Genomic DNA, 20928 nt, shown 5'->3' on the forward strand with positions numbered 1-20928 from the left:
CATGCTACAAAACAAAACAATACGGCAGGGGGGAGCAGGGCCAGCATGCACCAAAGCCGCTGCGGGCGGCGGCCCGGCCTACCAGCTAAGCAGCCCGGTGACCCCCGTGGCCCCCGCACGCCGGCTCCACTCGGGATCCTACGTGGCAGGCCCCTACGGGCCCACCCCGCCGAGCTATAAGTACCCCGTACTCCTCTCCACTTCGCATCCACCCATCTCAATCTCTCACAAGTCAGAAGCAAGCCCGCACGCTCCCCCAAGTCCAAGTCCAAGTCCTGAGGCAGGCTAGCTAGCTGGGCTGTGCTTCTCCCGTCCGAGTGGCCTTGGGGGCAGGAAGCTCGAGGAGGCCTCGCCGTCTTGGCGTCGCACGAGCTCCTGCAGCGTTGGTGAGGCCGGCGAAGCAGATGACGAACCAGGACGTGGTCGTGTCGGAGATGGGCATTGCGGCCGGGGCGGCGCTGCCGGGCCCGAGCCCGGCGCTCCTGGCTTGCCGGGGCGCGGCCGCCGGCGCCATGTCCCTGCGGTACCTCGACCTGGCCGCGGCCGCCGCGCGCTCCGCCGGCTGCACCTGGGCCGACGCCATGCGCGCCTCGTCCCCCACCCGCTCCCGCGCCGCCGCCGATGTCGACGAGTTCACGGCCTGGATGGTGAGTCTCTCGCTTCCACTCTTCGTCTTCTTGACACGCGTCGGGAGCTTGCGGACGCGCGGGTGCATGGCGGCTCGTTGCCTCCAGGTGCTAACCTTTGCTTGGTCTCCTGCAGAGGAAGCACCCGTCGGCGCTCGGCAAGTTCGACCAGATTGCCAGCGCGGCCAAGGGGAAGAAGATCGTCATGTTCCTGGACTACGACGGCACGCTCTCCCCCATCGTCGCCGACCCCGACACGGCCTACATGAGCGACGCGGTGAGGCCCCGAGCTAGCTGCTCTACCGACGCGAAACCTTCCATTCCGTCCATGGCGGCCGGCCAAAAGCTCGCTCTTGACTGACGCACGCTTCTCCCCTTTCGGTGTGCTGGTGCGCAGATGAGGGCGGCGGTGCGCGACGTCGCGAAGCACTTCCCGACGGCGATCGTGAGCGGGCGCTGCCGCGACAAGGTACATTGCCTGCGCCACTGGTCTCCACACCGCGAGCACTGGGCAAACTCATACGCTGATTTGGCTTTCTTCCTCGTTCTTGCCCGGTGCAGGTGCGCAACTTCGTCGGCCTATCGGAGCTCTACTACGCCGGCAGCCATGGCATGGACATCAAGGGACCAAGCTCCAATGTACGCTCGCTCTCCTCGCTCTCATCTCCTTGAGTTTACCCCCGACCACCACAAATCATTTTAAACCCTCTCCATATTCATGGCTGATCGATCCTCCCCTCTGATTCGAATCTGCAGCCGGAGTCGGTCCTGTGCCAACCTGCAAGCGAGTTCCTCCCCGTGATCGACGAGGTATGCTCCTAAAACCGATTAGAAGGAGAACACTTGCCCACTTGTGTGCTTATCATCTCGTGATGTACAACGGCGAGGAGATTAACAATGGCGCGTGCATACGGTGAATCCCCATTTTTTTTGTCAGGTGTACAAGGCGCTGGTGGAAAAGACGAAGTCCACACCTGGAGCCAAGGTAGAGAACAACAAGTTCTGCCTGTCCGTGCACTTCAGATGTGTTGATGAAAAGGTAGGCAGCGCCTTGCTCCGTCTTGGGATGCCAGCCACTTCAACGCAAGAAGAACAACTACTGGCGTTTATAATACTGCAACACAGCAGCCTGCATCACGCGCGCGCTGTTAATTTATCCTCACCAGCGATCTTAACCACCACCCTGATGATCTACCTGCAGAGATGGAATGCCTTGGCGGAGCAAGTCAAGGCCGTCATCAAGGACTACCCCAAGCTGAAGCTCACTCAAGGGAGGAAGGTAATTTCGTCTTCTGACCATGAGCTCATCATCAGCAAATTAAGCTTTACTGAAACAGTCGATCAGTTGTCCTTGCCAGTAATAGTAGTAGTCCACTAGTCCTAGCTAGTGACTGAAACTGATCAAGACTGCTGGAACTTTGATGCTCCAGGTTCTGGAGATCCGCCCGAGCATCATGTGGGACAAGGGCAAGGCTTTGGAGTTTCTGCTCGAATCGCTCGGTACGGCGCATTACGACAAACAAACTCCCTCTCCGTATTTTTCTTCTTTTTTTCCCCTTGACGATATCCTGTATCGGTGCCCTTGTCATCACAATCGTTTTCACCCCAGTTTTTATTCGGTGCTGTACTTGCGTATCGTATCGCACCCCCTGTCCTAAAGAAATCGCCTGATGACACCCCGCCTATATCCTGTGCCATCCCCTCCCCAGGATTCGCCAGCTGCAGCGACGTCCTCCCGGTGTACATCGGCGACGACCGCACCGACGAGGATGCTTTCAAGGTGCGCTGGCGCCGCCGCCCTCGCTCTCACCGGCGATTTCGACCGCTCCATTTGTTTTTTTTTTCCTGCACAACCTGATGATGCGTATACTAAAATCTCCTCGTGTCGCAATTGCCCATGGCAGGTGCTGAGGAAGAGGGGCCAGGGCTTCGGCATCCTCGTCTCCAAGTGCCCCAAGGAAACCAACGCCTCCTACTCCCTGCAGGACCCGAGCGAGGTCATGGACTTCTTGCTCCGGCTGGTGGAGTGGAAGCGCAAGTCGCCGCCGCCGCCGCCAATGATCCGGCCGCGAGTGTAGCTGGTTGGCCCGGCGCGGCGGCCGGTCGACTAGTCAATCGACGGACCGATCGAATCGGTGTCCAATCATGCGAACATACCCCACACCACCAATTTTCCCCCTCTCTGACGATTCTTATTAGCTTGTGTGGTGGCCTCCGAAACGGACTCGTGGTGGCTGCTGCGTTACGCGCATGTTCTTCGATTCCTGCCCCCACCGTGTGCCGCGCCACCGAGGAAAAAGAGGCCACACATCACACACAACACAACTCCTCCACGCCACCGAAAATGTTGGAGCATGTTGGTGCTGCTGTCTAATACAGTAACCGTGTCTGCTCCCCCGGCAATGTACCACTAGTAGTACCACCCCTTCTCGTGTTATTTTTGTCCCTCGTCTCCCCCATGGGCTTGGAAGGCATCTGCAAAGCTCCCTGCCGTCCTAGAAGAGAAGAACCTTTGGAAGAAAAGAGAAGGTTCCCTTCACCCCATGTAACTAGCAGCTACTGTATTCTAGGCACTACTGTTCTTTGTACCCTTCGTCGTCTCTGCTGTGTAAAATGTAGTATGTAAAAGTAAGGTCCGAGTAATGGAATTATTTTGCATTTCTCTCGTACATCGATCCCGGATGCGTGCTGCCGTGCGACTTGTTTGTTCTTTTGATGATCGCATGACGATAAAAGTGAACGCCGCCGTACAAGCTCCTCGCAGGGTGGCATGTGCGCAGCTTGCTGCGTGATCTCCCTGCAGGGCTCATCACCTGCCAGTTCTTACCATGACAAGCTATCTCCAAAGCGAATAATGCAATCATGTGTAAGCTCTGCTGGACAGCCGATTCGTGTCAATCAGCCGCGATTACTGCGGGTATGAAGCCGTGATATTATACGGCGAGCTCCTGGTGGGTTTCTTTCTGGGAGTGCATTGTATGATGGGGACAGCTCATTAGGGCGGCGATCGATGAGCATAGCAGAGATCTACATGCGCCTACTACACACCAACTCGCTCAAGAGTCTATTCTGGATCCCACGGTTGTTTCAGACGACATACAATAGGCTCAGCTCTCCTCCAACTATGGCGTGGTCCTTGCTGATGAATGTGGATGGATGCAAGTATTTTATGGTGCATCTTTGAATAAGTACTGGAAGTAACTTCCAGGGATATGATCAGATTTGCTGGCCTCAAGCACGCACTTGGAATTGGGCACAATATAATCAACCGGTCCAGCAATTAACAATCCCCGGAGTTCGTGGCCTTGATCAGGCCAAACCTCCTCTCAGGATGAGTCATTAGGCTGCCTCCTATTATTAATCACCTGCAGGAGCATAGATTAAGCGGCGAGTAAGTGACAGAAGCCTTCTTGTGTATTCCCTCACGCACCCTGTCCAGATATGACGATTCCTCACAATGATTCGTTCGATGCATATTCTCGATCGAACATGTGATTGCATGGTGGTGTACAGTACAGTTCTAGAGCACTAGCTCATGTTCCTCCGGTGCTGAAAAAGTTAAAGCCAGTGAGCGAGTAGTGCCTGAAATGCTGATCGGGCGATCTTTATCAGCGACCATATGCGTGCTGCTGCATGGCCAAGAGTTGACTGCTGGGGGACCACCAATTATCACTCGTATGATGCATATAGGTTTCCTGGTGGCTCTGATGGCATGAAAGGGGTAACTGGGTAACTGCTGCTAAGAATGGAAGCATTGCCAATCTCACACAATAATGCAGTACTCTGTTCTTCTCCCCCTGGAATGATGCTAGTGGTTTCTTGGACTCTTTGGCCGTTTGTCCTGCATGCATATTTGTGCAGAGAAACTGTACACACTGTGCATACATCACTGCTGGAATCTGCAGCTAGCATGCAGTCTATTAGTAGTCACATTACCTGATGAAGCTGGTGTATGATTTGGGCTTCCTCCATCTGATACTAGAAAACATCCACCAACCGGAGCACCTTCGAATTAATTGAATATAACCTCATCATCGATCGCCGTCGAGCCTCCAGTGCAGTGCATTATTCACTCCAGCCAACCGGCCGCCGGAAGCAGAAGCACACTGCGCGCATCCTCCCCGGCAATCCATCATCCCCTCGCTGCGTCTGCACTTTCTTCTTTTTTTTTTTGAAATCAGACTGCGTCTGCACTCCGCGGTGTGGTCTCTGATGGTTGCACATTATTGGGCCCCGGCCGGGTAGGGTTTCCGTTTGGACCCATGGGTCGATCCCAGGAAAGGTGTGGTGGCATGCGATCGATGCTCAGGCCGGGACGACTCAGACTGGCCTCATCGCTCGTACTTTATGTCGTCTTTTTTGGCCTTTAACTGGGACGCCGCCGGCCACCAGCAACCAACCAACCCGCTCCTTTGGCTCGATTCAAGTGTTATTTGCTGCAATCCAATCAGGAGCCGATAGAAATGCTGCCTCGTCCCTGCAGCAACGACAACGAGGCGATCCAACTGTTGTACTGCAGTACTACTGTGCGTGTCACCATCTTATCATCATGCATGTCCCAGATGCAAATTAATTACTAGTAAAGCTGTTGTATGTAGCTGCAGTAGTTTCAGTGTACCTTCAAGCAGCTCTAAATCTTTCAGAAGCAGTAACAAAACATTGACCACCAGTGACGCAACGGAACGAAGCTCTCTTCTGCTTGCAAGGTCGCCCATATGGAAGAACTGTACAAGCAGTACTAGGCAGTAGCAGTAGCAAACTGCCCGGGAGCATTGTGTGTTCCCCATGTCCCCACACGCGAACCCAAGCATGCAACAGGGCATTATTCAAGAGCATGCGCGCGCCTTGAGCACGCCCACACACTCAGCTAGCAGGCACTGTGACCACCGATAAAACAAAACCAAAACCATGCGTCTCCCTCTAATCAGCTGGCATTGAGATCCCCCAACTCAACCGGCGATTAAACAAGGGGGGTTAAAACTTAAAAGAGGATCGACGCAATAGAATAGGCGCTGCAACCATTATAGGGTGCAGGGAGGAATGGCTAGTTTATACAGATCCAGGCTGCTGCTGCTTTGCACCTGCCTTATTTTATCTGTCAGCAGCGAACCAAAGGCGCTGGAGATGGAGAGGAGAAAGCTGCCTGCTGCCCTTGAATCAAGGGACACCGGCGAGCGAGGCGGGCGGAGACGAACCCCGCCACATGGCTCCCAGGTGGAGCGATCTATCCGCTATCCATTATTCGCCCTAAACAATGTGCCCGGAGCGTACCCGTCGCGCGAGCGAGCGTGAACAGCGCGCGCCTCAATGTGGTGCGGCCGCGCCTCTGCTAACATAACATGCAGCGGTTAAGGGGTTTGTTAATCCGGTCAGATCGAGTTCCTCGCGCCTCCAGAGATACGGCTCCTTGTACATATACTTGCTGCTGCTACTGCTGTGTGTGCGTGTCAGTGAGTACTTAGCAGTACAGTTGCTGGTAGCAACAGTTCCATGGCGGCAAAGATCAGAGAGAGAGAGAGAGAAAGGTCAAATGAGCGAACATCTACCAGAGAGAGATTCAGAGACAGCACATAGAAAGCCAGAAAGGTATGGAGGATCGACGGATGGGTAGGGTGATCGACGACGACGGAAAGGGCACGGCGTGACTGGCCGCCGAGGCGGGGATTACGTGGAAAGGAATCTGATGGGTTGAGGAGGGAGTTGGAATCCACTAAAGCCACGGCGCTTTCCCCGTTCGTGCAGGCGCAGCAGCAGCTAGTAGCACACCACCCTCGATCGATCGATCGGTCACCCTGCCATGGCGACACGGCGTGGCTTTGGGGGTAGCTAGCTTAGCTCGAGGAGGCAGGCAGGCAGAGGGCGGCGCGTCGCTGGAGCAGCGGCAAGTGTCCCGAAAAAGGGTTTGACGTTTGACAAGTGTCCCCTCGCGCCCGCTAAATTTGCCACCCCCGCATCGCCTTTCCTATGTGGAAAGCAGGGCGGCTCATGATTGGCCCGGGATAAAAAATGTTTGCAACTAACCGCGCCCTAGATGGCCCCTCATTATTGGTGCCTGGTTGTTTGGCTTGGCTCCGCTCCGATCGGTCGGTCCTCCGGCGTTGCTGCAGGAATCTGACGATCTATTCTGCTGCTCTCGTCGAGTCCCTGCTCTCGTACGCCTCTGAATCTGAGAGCTTAGCTTTTTTTTTGAGAATTCTGAGAGCTTAGCTTTGACAGCCAGCGTCAGGCTCTCAGCTGATTGCTTAATGGGAACGGAAACACCACGCATGCAAGTGCAACCAGCCAACCGGCACTGCATGGCTGCCGAGAATCTAATGCGTTCCAATCATGGGCCTAATCTAGCTTGATTGGCCAGTAGAAGCCAGGTGTGACCGTGACAGGCGAGGAATAACTTAACCACCTGCCTCCGGTCATGTCAAATAGCCGGCCGCGATAGATGCCGCCCGCCGGATCTTTATCGTCTAGCCCATCCCGTCCCATGCGGGCGCGCCGCCTTCTTCCCTGTGTTTGCGCTAGCTGCTGCTAGCTACCACTAGTGCTCCTATACTCATCTGCTCCCAAAGCATTGGCCGATCGGTCGCCGGCGAGCGAGACCAGGAGCGAGGCTCGTCGAAGGTCGCGCGCGTAGCCTTATCGATCGCACAAATTCACCTAGCTTCTTGCTCCTACCGCCTCGCCCTAACCAGTAGGCAGCAATGTAGCACGTTGCCTAGCTCAAATCTTTGGTGTTGTGAATGAAAAACGCTTAGAAAATTCAACCGGCGCAGGGTACGGCGAACAAGTGGGCGCCCGGGCGAGTACAGGACTTCGTTGCTTGCAAGCATCCAACTGTTGTGCCGACGAGTAGATCAAAGCGCTGGATGGCTCGGTGAGGTGACTGCCGCCGGGGGACTGTCCGGCGTGCCGTCCTGCTCGCGCGGGGGAGCCCTTGGCCAGCCGCGGAGGGGGGGCCGCGCCGTGCGGCGTCGCGGATGTGTCGCGCTCTCGTGTGCCGTGGGCGCGCGTGCGCCAGCTAGGGAGCCCGCTTTTATCCCCGCGGCCCGGCAGGCATAGGGACGGCAATTTTACTCGCGGGTGGATACCCGACCCGACGGGTGAGGGTATGGGTATGAAAATTTACCCGTGGGTATAGGTATGTGTATGAGTATAAAATTTCACCCGCGGATAAAGCGCGGGTAAAATTTTTTACCCGCGGGTACCCGAAATACAAAAAAGAATCTAGTGAACTCTTATCATTCACAAATTTTATTTCTCATTTTGTTGTGATTGTATGAACTAAATAGATGAATAGTGAGATTGTGTGAACTAATAGATGTGAAAATGATATTGACATCTTGGTTATTATTTGTAGTGAAGCGTATGATCATTGTTATATTTTTAGATGAAATACATAACTAGAATTGAACGCATGTACTTACATACAACTACAAATAGATGTTGAAAATAAGGAAAAAAATAGTGCAAGATGATCCGTTTACTTCTACTAATGTTTTGTGTTCACTTATATGGATGATAAATTCAAAATATGCTAGTCAATACGACCAAATAATATGTTATTCATGCTATTATTAAAATACCCGATGGGTACCCGAAACCCGACCCGTACCTGGTGGGTATGGGTACGGGTATAAAATTTTACCCGCTAGACTTCGCGGGTACGAGTATGCTTTATAGTTTCGAATATTGTCGCGGGCGGATATTTATTCTACCCGTACCTTACCCGACCCGTTGCCATCCCTAGCCAGCCGGCAGCGCAGCGACAATACGCCGATCCGTCCATCCATCGGGTCAGGGTTAGGCCGGTCAGGGTCGTCCGGCCGCGTACGTGCCCCGGCCACGCCCCGGCGCGCGGCGCGGTGTCCGGCCGGACTCCGAAAGGCTAGCGGCCGCGCGGGGGCAGCTAGCTAGGCCGACCGGCGCCAGCGTCGTCCGTCACGTACGCACCGGGCCGTGGCGGGGCCGCCCGTGCGTCGTGTCCGCCGCGACGTGTCGCCTCCGGCGTCGCGGCGGCAGGTGGACACGTGACGACGCCCGGCCGCGGCGGCAAGGATGGCCCCGCCCGGCGCGGCCGCCTGCGGGGGCGGCTGGTCGAACCTTGCAAGTTAATGTTAGCTCGTTTACGAGGGGCCTTGTGGCGGCCTGGTCAGTGCACGGCGCGACGGCGTGCACGGCATTATTGTTAATGTGCTAACGGGTCGAGTCGGTACACGGGCCGAGCTCGCGCACGATGTGCCGCCATCTCTCCTCGCCCCCCGGACGGCGATCTCGTGTGCCCGTGCGCGCAGATTCGGGCGGTAACTTTGTTTATTATGCGGCGCGTTCCGTGGGCGGATAAGTTTAGCGCGGTTCGCGCGGCGCGCGGACGTGTTGGTCTTCTATAGGGGGGCTGAGCTCCCAACCATGTGGCGTGTGCTTCCAGTAGGCTAATGTTTATCCACCTAACCTGCAGCCAGCGGAAGCCGTACTTGATTCCGACTCGGAACACGCCAAAAATTAGTACTAGCAGCTCCTGTCTATCAAGCACACATTAGTCGACAGATCATGAGACCACCTGTATTTAATTTCGTTATTAAAGTTTGGCTTCCCTTTGTTTCTATCATCGATCAACATGCATTGTTTGCTCTAGTAGTACTCTTAAACAAGGTTCAAGTGTCATGCCACCTAGTAGGAGTATATTTTCTTACGCTACTTCGTTATCCAACCAAAGTTGACGTACCCCTCGTTATTCCGTGTCAGTTAGCTGCAAACTAGAGGGAAGCCAGTAACACCTACTCTGATCCGTACCCGGGTGAAAATTTCACAGCTATTGTCGTTACCTCAGTGCTAATGTGTGCTCTGTGAGTATCGTACGATCGTAGCCATTAGGTAGGCGTGCAAATGTATGCAGGGCCAGAAGCCGTGAACACGTACTTATCCACAACCGCCGATATGTACGTAGTTTCTCTCAAGCTAGTGTATGTATATGGTAATCAGAGCAAGCGTGGCCATATGCGCGACGACAGCCAGGCAGACAAAGCAATTAGAACAGCACAGGAACCTGCTCTCAAACTCAATTGCAACAATAAACGGAACAGCCAAAAAAGCATGTCCAATCAAAAGCAGCTGCCGCTTGCAGGATTACGCTACGGCCTACGGACCCAAGTACGAACTAATAACTCGACGACGACGACAGCGAAATGACTTAGCTAGGTCAACTGTTCGAATCCTAAAACTTGTTTTCAAGTCTCTAGTTAAGATCTGATTGGCACTCGCAACCTGCTCCTGATTGCTCGCCCCAACTAAAACCATCTCTAATGCCGCATTAACCAGACGATCAACGATCCACCCGTCGATCCATTCGGTCTCTTTCGGGGTGGTTAAACCATCGCGGTCTCGGAGTCGCACTTTCAGAGTGACGGTTGTTGCATGCATCCTTTTCGCCGGGTTCCTATTCCGAGTCCATTTCGGGGCCGGTCTTTGTTAGCATCCACGAGACCACGAAAGGGACGGGATGCGAGGGGGGGAAAACGCAGCATAGGATATACATTCTGATTCTGAACGCATTCAGCTCATGGACTGAGAAATCGCAAACAATTCAGAGGTAAAGACAGGTGATTGTGACAACGATGCCGCTAAAGAATAGGATCGCGGCGAGCAATGAGATCGCCGGAGCAACGCGGTGCTGACTGGGCTCGGCGTCGACCCTTGTCCTTCTCGGCGCCGCGCACTCGCGCCGGCGGCGGGGTCAACCGTCGTCGTCCGACCTGGCGCCGCCTGGGAAATATCTACAAAAATACCCAATCTTGGGTGGCCGGTCGTTGTAGCTCTCTCTCTCTTGTTGGAAAGTGGAAACAGTATGGAAAATGTGAGGAATTTGTTACTGGATTCTTCTACTGAACAATCATGATTGCTCATTCGTAGAGCGTCAGGTTGGCACGGAAGATCAAGCACATGCGGATGTGGAAAGTGACGCACGTTTAAGTTACCACCGAACCTAAGAACATGGTCAGTCAGTTGGGATTGCATTTGTTTTTCGTTTTGGTTGGACTTTGAAGCTCCTGGTGGATTTTCTTTCTTTAACCCACATTGAGTTTTTTTTTTTTTTTGAGACGATCTTTTAGGCAGTTGCCGCTGAAGCCTGATGTCGTCGTTTGATTCTACTGATCTTGGCCCATAGAAATATTGAGATTTGGAAAAGCCCATACTTTTCTATCACAAGCCCAACTAATACGGAAATGAACGGGCCTGAAACAAATATGAAGCCCATATACTCTACGCTATTGGATTGACAAAACGAGCCCACTGTCTCCATTACACAGCTTAAAGCCCGTGAAAGAGGCCTATCAGTCTGAAACTGAGCCCAAATTCGGCCCATCAAAGTTCATGATCACGCCCAGATTATTATTTCCACGGCAGCCAATCTGGAGCGTTGATTTTTATTTTACGGTGATTGATACGCCATGAAGTTGCTATACTAGACTTGCAGCCACCTGACACGACGCAAAACGACCAGGAGACCCCAAAATACGGTGATGAGCCTAACGCTTCTGCAAGGCTGCTACTCCGCCGAGGAAGACGACGACCCCACCGCCGGCGCCGGCGCCGGCGCAGAGCTGAGCGAGTCCGGCGACTCGTCAACGGAGGAAGCTGGATCGGACGGAGACGAGGCGTCCGCTCCTCCGAAGCCGGCCTCCAAGCCCCGCCGCCGCCCAAACCCTAAGGGGGGAGATGCAGCCGGCGGCGAAGGGAACTCCTCGCTGCCGTCGACGCTGGAGGCTTTCGCCGATGTCTCCGGCCCTCCGGAGTTTCTGAGGCACAGGGTTGCCGAGCCCGAGGAAGGGACGGAGGCCCTTGGCGTACTCGATCGCCGTGGGAAGGAAGGGAGCAAGCATCCGCCTCCAGGTAAGCAGATTTATCGACTCATTGAGGTGGAGACTAGCATTCTTAGTTAGTGGGGTTAGTAGCGGTGTGTTTATGAGACTGACTTCGACTTGATTGCATGGTAAGAGTGTGCACACCCTGATTTCTGTTAGTAAAGGTAGAGATTGGCTAACAATGTAATTACAGATCTTGCATTATTTAGAGAACCTGCTGTAGTTATTTTTCAGCAGTAATCATAACATGTTAGGTTGCATTATGCAGACTCTTGATGTTACATTGGTTAATGATTCCCAAGATACTTGACTGTGGAACTTGAACAAAAATTAGGAAGATACCAATTCTATGTACTATGTTGTGTATTAGACTATCTTTAGTCCTTCACATATAGAGGTACACTTTTAGCTAGTAAGTATCTATGAGCTGAAATATCAATACTACATTGGTTTTCAAGTTGGAAGGGTAGGCAGGGATCCATTACAGCCATCATGAAGCTCCACTATTGGAGATATTTGCATAGAATTGTATTTGCCTGTTTTCAATTGCATGTCATAAATATTTTGTACAATTGTTACAGAGTCGGCTGGTTCAATTGCAGAGTTATTTACATCGTGCTTGTTTGGTTTTAGTTTGAAATAAAAACTCTCAAGTCTATACTCCAATACTTGTGTCTGGGTATTTGTGGACCTCAAAGTGGTTTGAAACTGTCATGGTTGTTGTTTGACTCACGACTAGCATTTGGCCACGTAAATTTGATTGTTGAGAAAATTAGAGGGCCAGATGTTGTTGAATGATGAGAGACCCTGCATATCAATTCAGTTGGTTCTGGAGCGTGATATATCTCCTACTGGTTGGGCATGCTCTTCTTTGATGATAGCCCTTAGGCTATTGTTACAAATTGTACTTATCTGTGTGCTGTAACTATTGGGACTGATATTAAATTACTGAGCAGCACCTGTGGTGACAACATGGGATGAGGCAGTACTGATATTGAGATGGTTTTTATGTTGTAATAGTATAGAAAGTATGTAGTTTTACCTTCTCTAAACTTAGCCATGGGAAATATTTGTAGAAGCTGGTATTTTCAAGATTTAATGTGCCAGAGCATGCATACATCATCCCTTGTGCCTGTCAAGTATTTTGTTATGGGTTTGACGATCTCAATATTCCTGAGCTTGGTTATGAGAATTAAAGCAGTCTGAGTATGATTGCTTGCATTTGACAATGTTCTGAGCGTGCGCTCATTCCAGTTTTGCAATTTAGGATATATTTTCTGAGCATGGTCTAACTAGAAAATAATCCTCAGGTGCTGTTGTGGTGGCGAAACCACAGTTAGTTGCAATACGCGAGCGAGATACCACAATTAGTTCCAACCCTCCAGGTTCAGTGACATCTGGTTCTGTTGATGGAAAAAGAATTATAGGCGCTGCAAATCCTGGTCCAGAAGACGCAGCTGATCTTCTGAGGTAAGTATTGGTCATTTTCATCCCTATCACACTGAAACAAGAACTTGTACAGAAACAGCTTGTGTACATCTTTTACCTGTAATTTTATATTATCTATCAGAATTCCTTTTGATATTACAGTGATCTTAACTGCAACTTCGCTTCAATGTTTAGGATGTGTCTCCAGTGTGGTGTGCCGAAGACTTATTCACATGGTAAGGGTATGGTTTGCCCTGTCTGTGGTGATAGACCAGCCCAAACAAAAGAGCCCGAAAAGAAGAAGGGTTCAACTGTCAAAGACAAGGAGAAGATCAAGAGGATGAGGGGGCAATCGTCGCACGCTTCATGGAAGAGCGAGACCGAGATGGCTCTTCGGCAACAGTTCGACTGATAACTAGTTAGCATGGCCAATACCTAAATGAAATGCTGGGGAAACCTCTGTTGCCCTTTGTAGTGTACCGTATGATGTCCCATTACACCCTTGGTTCCAGATTGGCAGAGCCCTCGTTGTGTTTGTTGTATCAGCTGCATTTGTTTTGCCAGGAACAGTTTTGTTTGCTAAGCTGTCAAAATTTAGATGTCAGATTGCAGGAGGATTTTTGTTAGCACACCTGGAGCACGAGCGTCTCGCGTTCTGCTTGTTTAAGAAGAGAAGTTTGAGATGGCTCAGGCTCACAACGCTTGCCGCGAGGCAGGACAGATAAGTTGTGCCCACCGGAAAGCGACAAGAGGAGACAAACATAACGTGAGGAGGTACTTGTTCTTGTACCGTTTGTTTATTTTTTTCTCTTGTATCCTTGGATACCCTCTCGCGTTGATCGAATTATCGATCGACAACGTTTTGTCCTTCCAAATGCAGTTTTTCAAGCTTTGTAAATCGTACGGGACAGTGTTGCCAGTTGCCACTGTCTTTTTTGAGTTGCAACTACGGTATCAAAGACTGAATACCCAGTTGACGCCGGTTTTTCAAAAACGCAGTTGAGTAGTTGACGCCACATGTGAGGCCAGTACGTGTAGACAGCAGGTGAAATGGCCCTATCCAACATGAATTTCTCGTTGAATAATCCACAGATCTCTCGATGGATCTGACAAATATGCAGACAAAAAACTGGAGTCAATTCCCTCTACGCCATTGTAAAATTGAGTTGATCCCTTATGTGCCATTGAAAATTAGCTCATCCCTTCTATGCCATCATTTATAATTTCTCATCCCCTCCATGCCATTGCTGTTAACTCTCCCTAACAGATCCGTTAAAGCTTATGACGAAAAGACCAAAATACCCCTACATAGGATGAAGCATATTTCTTACCTTCATTCCTTCCATGCCATTAGAAACAAGAATAGTATATATTGACCTAGTTATTTTATCAGGAGATGGAGGGCAAACATAATGACCGAACAACCCATACAGAATTCATTGCAAGCTGCCAGTGGTGTTCATACAACTAGTTTGTGATGCCTAAACATGCATAATTAGAAGCAACCAGCAACTAGTTTTTGATGCCTAAACATGCATAATTACAAGCAACCAGTGTTATCCATACATGCCAAAAGTAGTACAGGCCTCAAACTAGTAACAGCAACCTCACAAGGTTCAGCTCCACAAGGTTCCAGCAAAATAACAGTGCATAGACTGGTTCCACAGAAGAGGAAGCAAAATATATCACATCAACTTGCAGCCCTTACACAATGAATTGCATGTACTAGACATTCAGATCTGGTAGGGAAAGCTTTCTTTTGCTTCTAGTATGTGAGGCAGGGCTATCCTTGTGGGGGGTTGTCTTGCTTCTAGTACCCATCGCTGGACTATTATGCAGCACTGAAACTTGATTCTTCTTCTTCTTTTTCTTTGTTGCTGCCTTCACTTCAGTCTTTGCCTTCCCTTTTGCTTTCTTCTCTTTTGTAGGCTTCAAAATAGCTGCTGGTGGAGTGCTTTCATGTGTAGGTAGCATTGGGTACTCAATGCAAAGTTGCTCTATCTGGTTTGAGCCACTTCCAGACCTGCACATGTGTTTCATGGATGATGACAGATTATGATTGTGATATGACCTAAATGGTATTGAATAATTAAGTAGTGCACATGTACCCGAGAGAGTGTCCAGAACCTAAGCTAGCTGAGGCACTTTGGTTGTCATACAAATATATAAGATCTCAGGAAGTTATGAAAATTTTCAGAAAACTAATGTACAATGTAAGTGTTCAGATTCTTACCTAGGTGGAAATTGCATTGGATTCTTCTTCACCTAGCATGGTACATACAAGAAAAAATGTCAAATGTAGAAAAATACATGTTAAATCTATATGTAGAAGCAAAAGTCAAAGTTGACAAGAATAGCCAATCTATATATTCTATATAGATGGCACCCACTAACTATTTCTCTCTTCATGCAAGGTGTCCACATCATTCTCCACTAAGTGTCCCACTAACATTCAACTACTTTATTAATTACAAAAAATGTCCATGTCATCTCTACAATATGCAATACTTTTAATCTTTAATTAACTAAAGTAAAGTCATATACATACGCTATTTTTTCATTATATATTCTTCTATAACATGATCAAATATTCTATTGGTGTTTCTTCTATTAGCTTATCGATTTTTATGAGATTCAATAAACAAAAAAATGTCCATATCATCTCTACTATGTGCAATACTCTTAATCTTTAATCTATTAACGTAAAGTCATAGGCATATTCTATTTTTTCAATACTTTTAATCTTTAATGTAAAGTCATATACATACTCTATTTTTTGAGCACCTATTCTTCTATAATGTGATCAAATATTCTATTGATGTTTATTCTATTAGTTTATCGATTTCTGCTGGATCCTGATAAAAAATAATATGCAAGTAAAATTCATATCATCTATATAGCCTATATAGATGACACCTACTAAAGTCATTAATTCTATTTCTCTTAACATGTAAATTATCTGCATCATATAGGAACCCATTATATCAAATGCCACATCACCGTCCACCGATTTTTTGTGAATGTTGCCATGCAAGCATCTTAATTTTTCTACTTTCAAATTTCACGTTAAAATTTTATTTAAGAAATTCCGCAGCAACGCGCGGGGTATCACCTAGTTACCTTTATTGTGACGCCATCTCTATATGTAGAAGTATGCAACCTCCATTTACATCCTTCTTCTTCCTTCTTTGAACAGTAAGCCCTCAATCTCTCTGGATCACTTTTCTCAGTATTATACTCAAATTCATTCTTTATAACATGCTGAGAAAGAGCCAACCTAAATTGTGAAATATTGGGATATAGGTTGCCTACGCTCATTGGAGGATCATTTGGATCATATGCTACATTGGGCTTAGGTAGCACATGATCTTTTCCAATCAGTCCATCCTCTTCCTCATACTCCTTATCAGATTCAGATCCAGATTCAGAATCAGACTCACTTTGCGCACCCAAACCACCACCCTCCACATGTGTTTTAGGAGCAGCAAAGTACACACCTTCATCATGAACTCCCACATGTTCTTTGTGTGGTTTAGGATTTGGCAAGCAGCCATCATCATCATCAGGTTCATCACTAGGTTCTACAGGTTGTTTGCTAGTTGTTGGCTTACTATGTTGGCTGGATACATGCTCGGTTGATTGGCTTGCTGCACCAAGAGATGGAGCAGCAAGAGATGGGGTGCAAGGGATATCAAGTCCCGCTGAAATTTCTGGATGGCAGCACTCAGCGATCGGCACATCTCTAGGTTCAGTGTATGTAATGGTCATGCGCACCTTTTTACTATCAACATGTTTGCTAAACATTGCAAGCAATTCCTGATCTGTTCTCACTTCTGAATATTTTTTGACATCATCATAATAAAAGACATGCACTATTTCCTGGTATCCATGAGGGAATTGATCCACAATTTCTCGTACAAAGTCCTTGAAATTGCATAGATCAGAGTCTACGACTTTGCTGAATCTATAGCATGAAATATCCTTTCTACAGATTCTAGGATTGGCTTTGAGATGGATATCTAGCAGAAAACTGGTCTTAGGGTCCATCCTGTTAATGAAGGACCATCAAAACTAATCGTTTCTGGTTCTAATTCAGATAATTAGGTGATGAAATTGGAAAACGAGGTAAAAAACTCACCCTTCAGTAAGCCAATCGGAGTGGTTTTCTTGTGTTCCCATCGCGGCTGGTCAGTGCATGCGCCTGCGCGAGGTCAGTGCATGCGCCGCGCCCGCCCAAGCTCCCGCAGCCGCCGCCCAGCGCTAGCGCTCGCGCCCGCGCGAGGAGGCCCGCGCGAGGGGGCCCCGCGCGCCCGCTCCGCTCCCGCAGCCGCCGCCCAGCGCTCGCTCGCCCGCCCGCCCGCCCGAGGTGGCCCGCGCGAGGGGGGCCCGCGCGCCCGCTCCGCTCCCGCAGCCGCCGCCCAGCGCTCGCTCGCCCGCCCGCCCGCCCGAGGTGGCCCGCGCGAGGGGGGCCCGCGCGAGGGAGGCACGGCGCGCCCGCCTCGCTCCCGCCGCCGCCGCCCAGCGCTCGCGCCCGCGCCCGCGCGAGGTGGCCCGCGCGATGCGGGGCCCGCGCGATGCGGGGCCCGCGCGAGGGAGGCACGGCGCGCCCGCCCAGCGATTGCGCCCGCGCGAGGGGGCAAGCAGGACACGCACGAGGGAGGGAACTGCGCTCTGCAGGGACCGCGCGACGGATGCGCGTCTGCTTCCCCTCCGGCACCGGCGCGCTCTCGCCCAGCAAGATCTAGGGTTCGGCGGCAGGGGGGTCTGACCGGGATTGGCGTCGGGGGATGGGAGGGGGTGGGCTCTCGGGGACAAGGATAAGGCAAGAGTACTCATAAGGTAATGGAGGGGTATTTTGGTCTTTTCGTCATAAGCTTTAACGGATCTGTTATGGAGAGTTAACGGCAATGGCATGGAGGGGATGAGAAATTATAAATGATGGCATAGAAGGGATGAGCTAATTTTCAATGGCACATAAGGGATCAACTCAATTTTACAATGGCGTAGAGTGAATTTACTCAAAAAAACTGCGGCCAGATCAGACCGTGCCACAGTGACAGATGGGCCCCACAATGGCATCAACTACAATTCCGCCCTATATGATGATTGATGATCCGCATCAGCTGCCCGCGTCTCCCGTTCCCCGCAGCTCAGTTCACCACACCCAGTCGCTCCATACCTCGATCGGATTCGGATCCATGGCCAAGCTCGCCGTCCTCCTCCTCGCCGTGGCGGCCTCCGCCACCACACTGGCGCACGCCCTCGAGCCCCCGACTCGGATCAAGGTAACCACCAGTGGCCATCGGCCTGCCAGCAGTCCGTTAATATACTAGTGGATCTGCGATCACCCTTCCCTAATAACCCTGTCGCCGCAGCTGATCCGGGGCGCGGACGCCGGCGGCGTGTCCGGCGACAGCATGGAGTGCGTGTACACGGTGTTCATCCGGACGGGGTCGATCTGGAAGGCGGGGACGGACTCGAACATCACGCTGGAGCTGGTGGCGGCGGACGGCAACGGCGTGGGGATCTCGGACCTGCCCTCCTGGGGCGGGCTCATGGGGCCCGGCCACTCCTACTTCGAGCGCGGCAACCTGGACATCTTCAGTGGCCGCGGGCCCTGCATGGCGAAGACGCCGTGCTGGATGCGCGTGGCCTCCGACGGCACGGGGCCGCACCACGGCTGGTACTGCAACTACGTCGAGGTCACCGTCACCGGCCCGCACCAGGGGTGCGCGCAGCAGCTGTTCACCGTCGAGCAGTGGCTCGCCACCGACGCCCCGCCGTACAAGCTCGAGGCCGTCGTCGACAACTGCTCCGCCGCGGCTGGCGCCGCCGCGGCGTGAGCCCGTCCGTCCGGGTCCGGCCGGCCGAGGAGGGAGCCGCCGTTTGGTGACGCGTCGTAATAAGCTGCGTGGGGCCGTTGTGTCACCTCGTGATTAGCGTGCGCCACGACACGATGTAATGGCCGGCGATAGATGTGCTTGCTGGGGTCGTGCAGCGAGTCGAATAATCGGGAGCCGTCTCGCGAGGGACGATCGATGTGTAGTGAGTAGGCTTGGTGTTCTTGTTGATGCCCTTTTTTTTGTGGTAAAAAGCGGATCTTGATCCGTGTTTTGATCTTTGTGGAATGGTGATCCGCGTTATCGTGCGTGTTTCCTGCAGCTTGCCGACGATTTTGGATTGCGATCGAAGTTTCGCGATGCCGTGGCTGTACCATGGCGCCACTATCCTCCTATAGTCATCGATGATGATATATCGATGGAGAAATGCGAGGTTTACCAGAAAACGGAATTGGCAAGCATCCGTTGGACAGAACTTTTTTTTTAATTTCCGTTACGAGACGGAGAAGGCTTCTAACATCAAAACACGAGCCCATTTATTAGATTCGCTATACCGGACACAGGGGCCTAAATGACCTTGGGAGAGGTCCAGCCCATAATCACCACAAAAAAAAAGTTCAAACACAGGCCCAGAATCAGAAGGTGCCTACAGTGGGACTATGGCTCAGCCCAAATGACTAGTTCTAAGGACGCCCCCCCCCCCCAGGATTCCTATCTATTTTCCGGAAGGTAATTTCTTACACACCTTCCACTTTGAGATTCGTGCGGAGTTAATGTAACAATTCAGATCGAATGCGCTGTACACGGACAAAAGGTAGGCCGACCGATGGACCGGCGCGCGCATGAGATGTGCTAGTCCAGTAGGACCTGGGAGGCCAGGAGGTGAGCAAAGCAGGTTGGATAGGTCACAGGTGGCAACCTCTGGCTTGAGGACGGGTGCTGGATTTCCATATTTCAAACTTAATTTTCTTCCAAACCACGCGTCTAATTTTAATTCTGTTTGAACTATTATGTTGTTTAGAATTATTTTAACGAAATGAGATCCAATATCACTATATTTTTTCTATTCTGCTATTTTAAAATGCAAACATTTTAAATCAACTATTTCAACATTTGAAGTATACTATTTCAACATTATTATAAAAAATGTTGAACTAATTTATTCAAAATGTTGAACTAGATCTATACAATGTTGAATCTAGTATTTTTACAATATTGACATATACTACGTCAATATCTGCTCGTGTTTTCTTTTGAAAAGAAAAGAGAAATAAATGGCATCGTATCTGAGCTTGAGAAAATTACTACCATGCTGGTGTCATTGATGATGCCCGAAAATTTATTGGTGCGGTCAAGTATTGCTGCCTTGCTCTCTCCGTTGCAGGCGTGTGCTCCACAGCCGTCAAAAAAAGATTTTGGGCCGTTTCGGACCTAATAATTGTATAAGATTGAGCTGCTAATGAATTAAAGATCATTCTGCTAACTTTCTTCCACAAGATGCATAGGAACCCCCCCCAACCCCCACCCCAAGTCCCAAGAGATCGTACTCTAAGATTTTTCGTTAATAATTCTGCAAATATCTATCCGTTTCTCACGGAATTTCTACAAAAATCACGTTTCTCTTTGGATTTTTTTTTTCAAATTTCTCACATCCGAGGCCCCAAAACACAAAGCAAAGCAAAGAAAATGGCTATCGATCGTGCTTCGCAAAGCAACTCCGCAATGAGTAGTTTTCCATGGGGATGGGAATCTTTCGTTAAGTGGACGGACGGTAGGGGCCAGGCAGGCAGGCAGGCGCCCCGCCCCCATCCGATCGAGCTCTCAAGTGCATCACCCCTTTCATAATGGCGCCCTTCTTCCCTCTTCTTAAATGAGAGGCACGGCTCCTCTTTAATCTTTCCACGTCGCCACTCGCCATGCTCGCTCTCCCGTCAAATCAAACGATCAAGCTAGCAGCACACACCCAACCCATCCCTTATCATTGGCACTGGCAAGCCCGGCGCCCTAAACAATTACCACCAGCGCAAACAGCAGCGAAGACGCCATTAGCGTGATGCATGATGATTTGGTGGCGCTAATCGTACGGGACGGGCCATCATTAGGATGAGATTAAGAAACGCGGCCTTTGATTTGGACGGATACGTGGGTGGTGTACCCATCATCATATCCTCGCTGCTGCGG

At 50.6% G+C, this 20928-nt stretch overlaps 3 protein-coding genes across 3 annotated transcripts; all 3 read left to right on the forward strand.

Moving 5' to 3' along the window:
- The first annotated feature begins 210 nt into the window (after positions 1-210).
- LOC120642085 (probable trehalose-phosphate phosphatase 4) lies at positions 211-3295 on the forward strand. Its single transcript, XM_039918487.1, has 10 exons — positions 211-647; positions 763-903; positions 1024-1095; positions 1188-1265; positions 1383-1436; positions 1564-1665; positions 1828-1905; positions 2057-2126; positions 2336-2406; positions 2531-3295. Exons 1-10 carry the CDS (start codon positions 405-407, stop codon positions 2702-2704), a joined length of 1083 nt encoding a protein of 360 aa, XP_039774421.1. The 5' UTR covers positions 211-404; the 3' UTR covers positions 2705-3295.
- Positions 3296-11090: 7795 nt separating this feature from the next.
- On the forward strand, positions 11091-13536 carry LOC120642093. The gene is made up of 3 exons (XM_039918499.1): positions 11091-11507; positions 12790-12949; positions 13103-13536. Exons 1-3 carry the CDS (start codon positions 11138-11140, stop codon positions 13317-13319), a joined length of 747 nt encoding a protein of 248 aa, XP_039774433.1. The 5' UTR covers positions 11091-11137; the 3' UTR covers positions 13320-13536.
- Positions 13537-18013: 4477 nt separating this feature from the next.
- On the forward strand, positions 18014-19035 carry LOC120642102 (PLAT domain-containing protein 3-like). Its single transcript, XM_039918508.1, has 2 exons — positions 18014-18192; positions 18283-19035. The coding sequence occupies exons 1-2, from the start codon at positions 18106-18108 to the stop codon at positions 18748-18750; spliced, it is 555 nt and encodes a 184-aa protein (XP_039774442.1). The 5' UTR covers positions 18014-18105; the 3' UTR covers positions 18751-19035.
- The last annotated feature ends 1893 nt before the right edge of the window (positions 19036-20928 follow it).

This window comes from Panicum virgatum, chromosome 1K (genome assembly GCF_016808335.1).
Source record: "Panicum virgatum strain AP13 chromosome 1K, P.virgatum_v5, whole genome shotgun sequence".
Lineage (NCBI taxonomy): Eukaryota > Viridiplantae > Streptophyta > Magnoliopsida > Poales > Poaceae > Panicum > Panicum virgatum.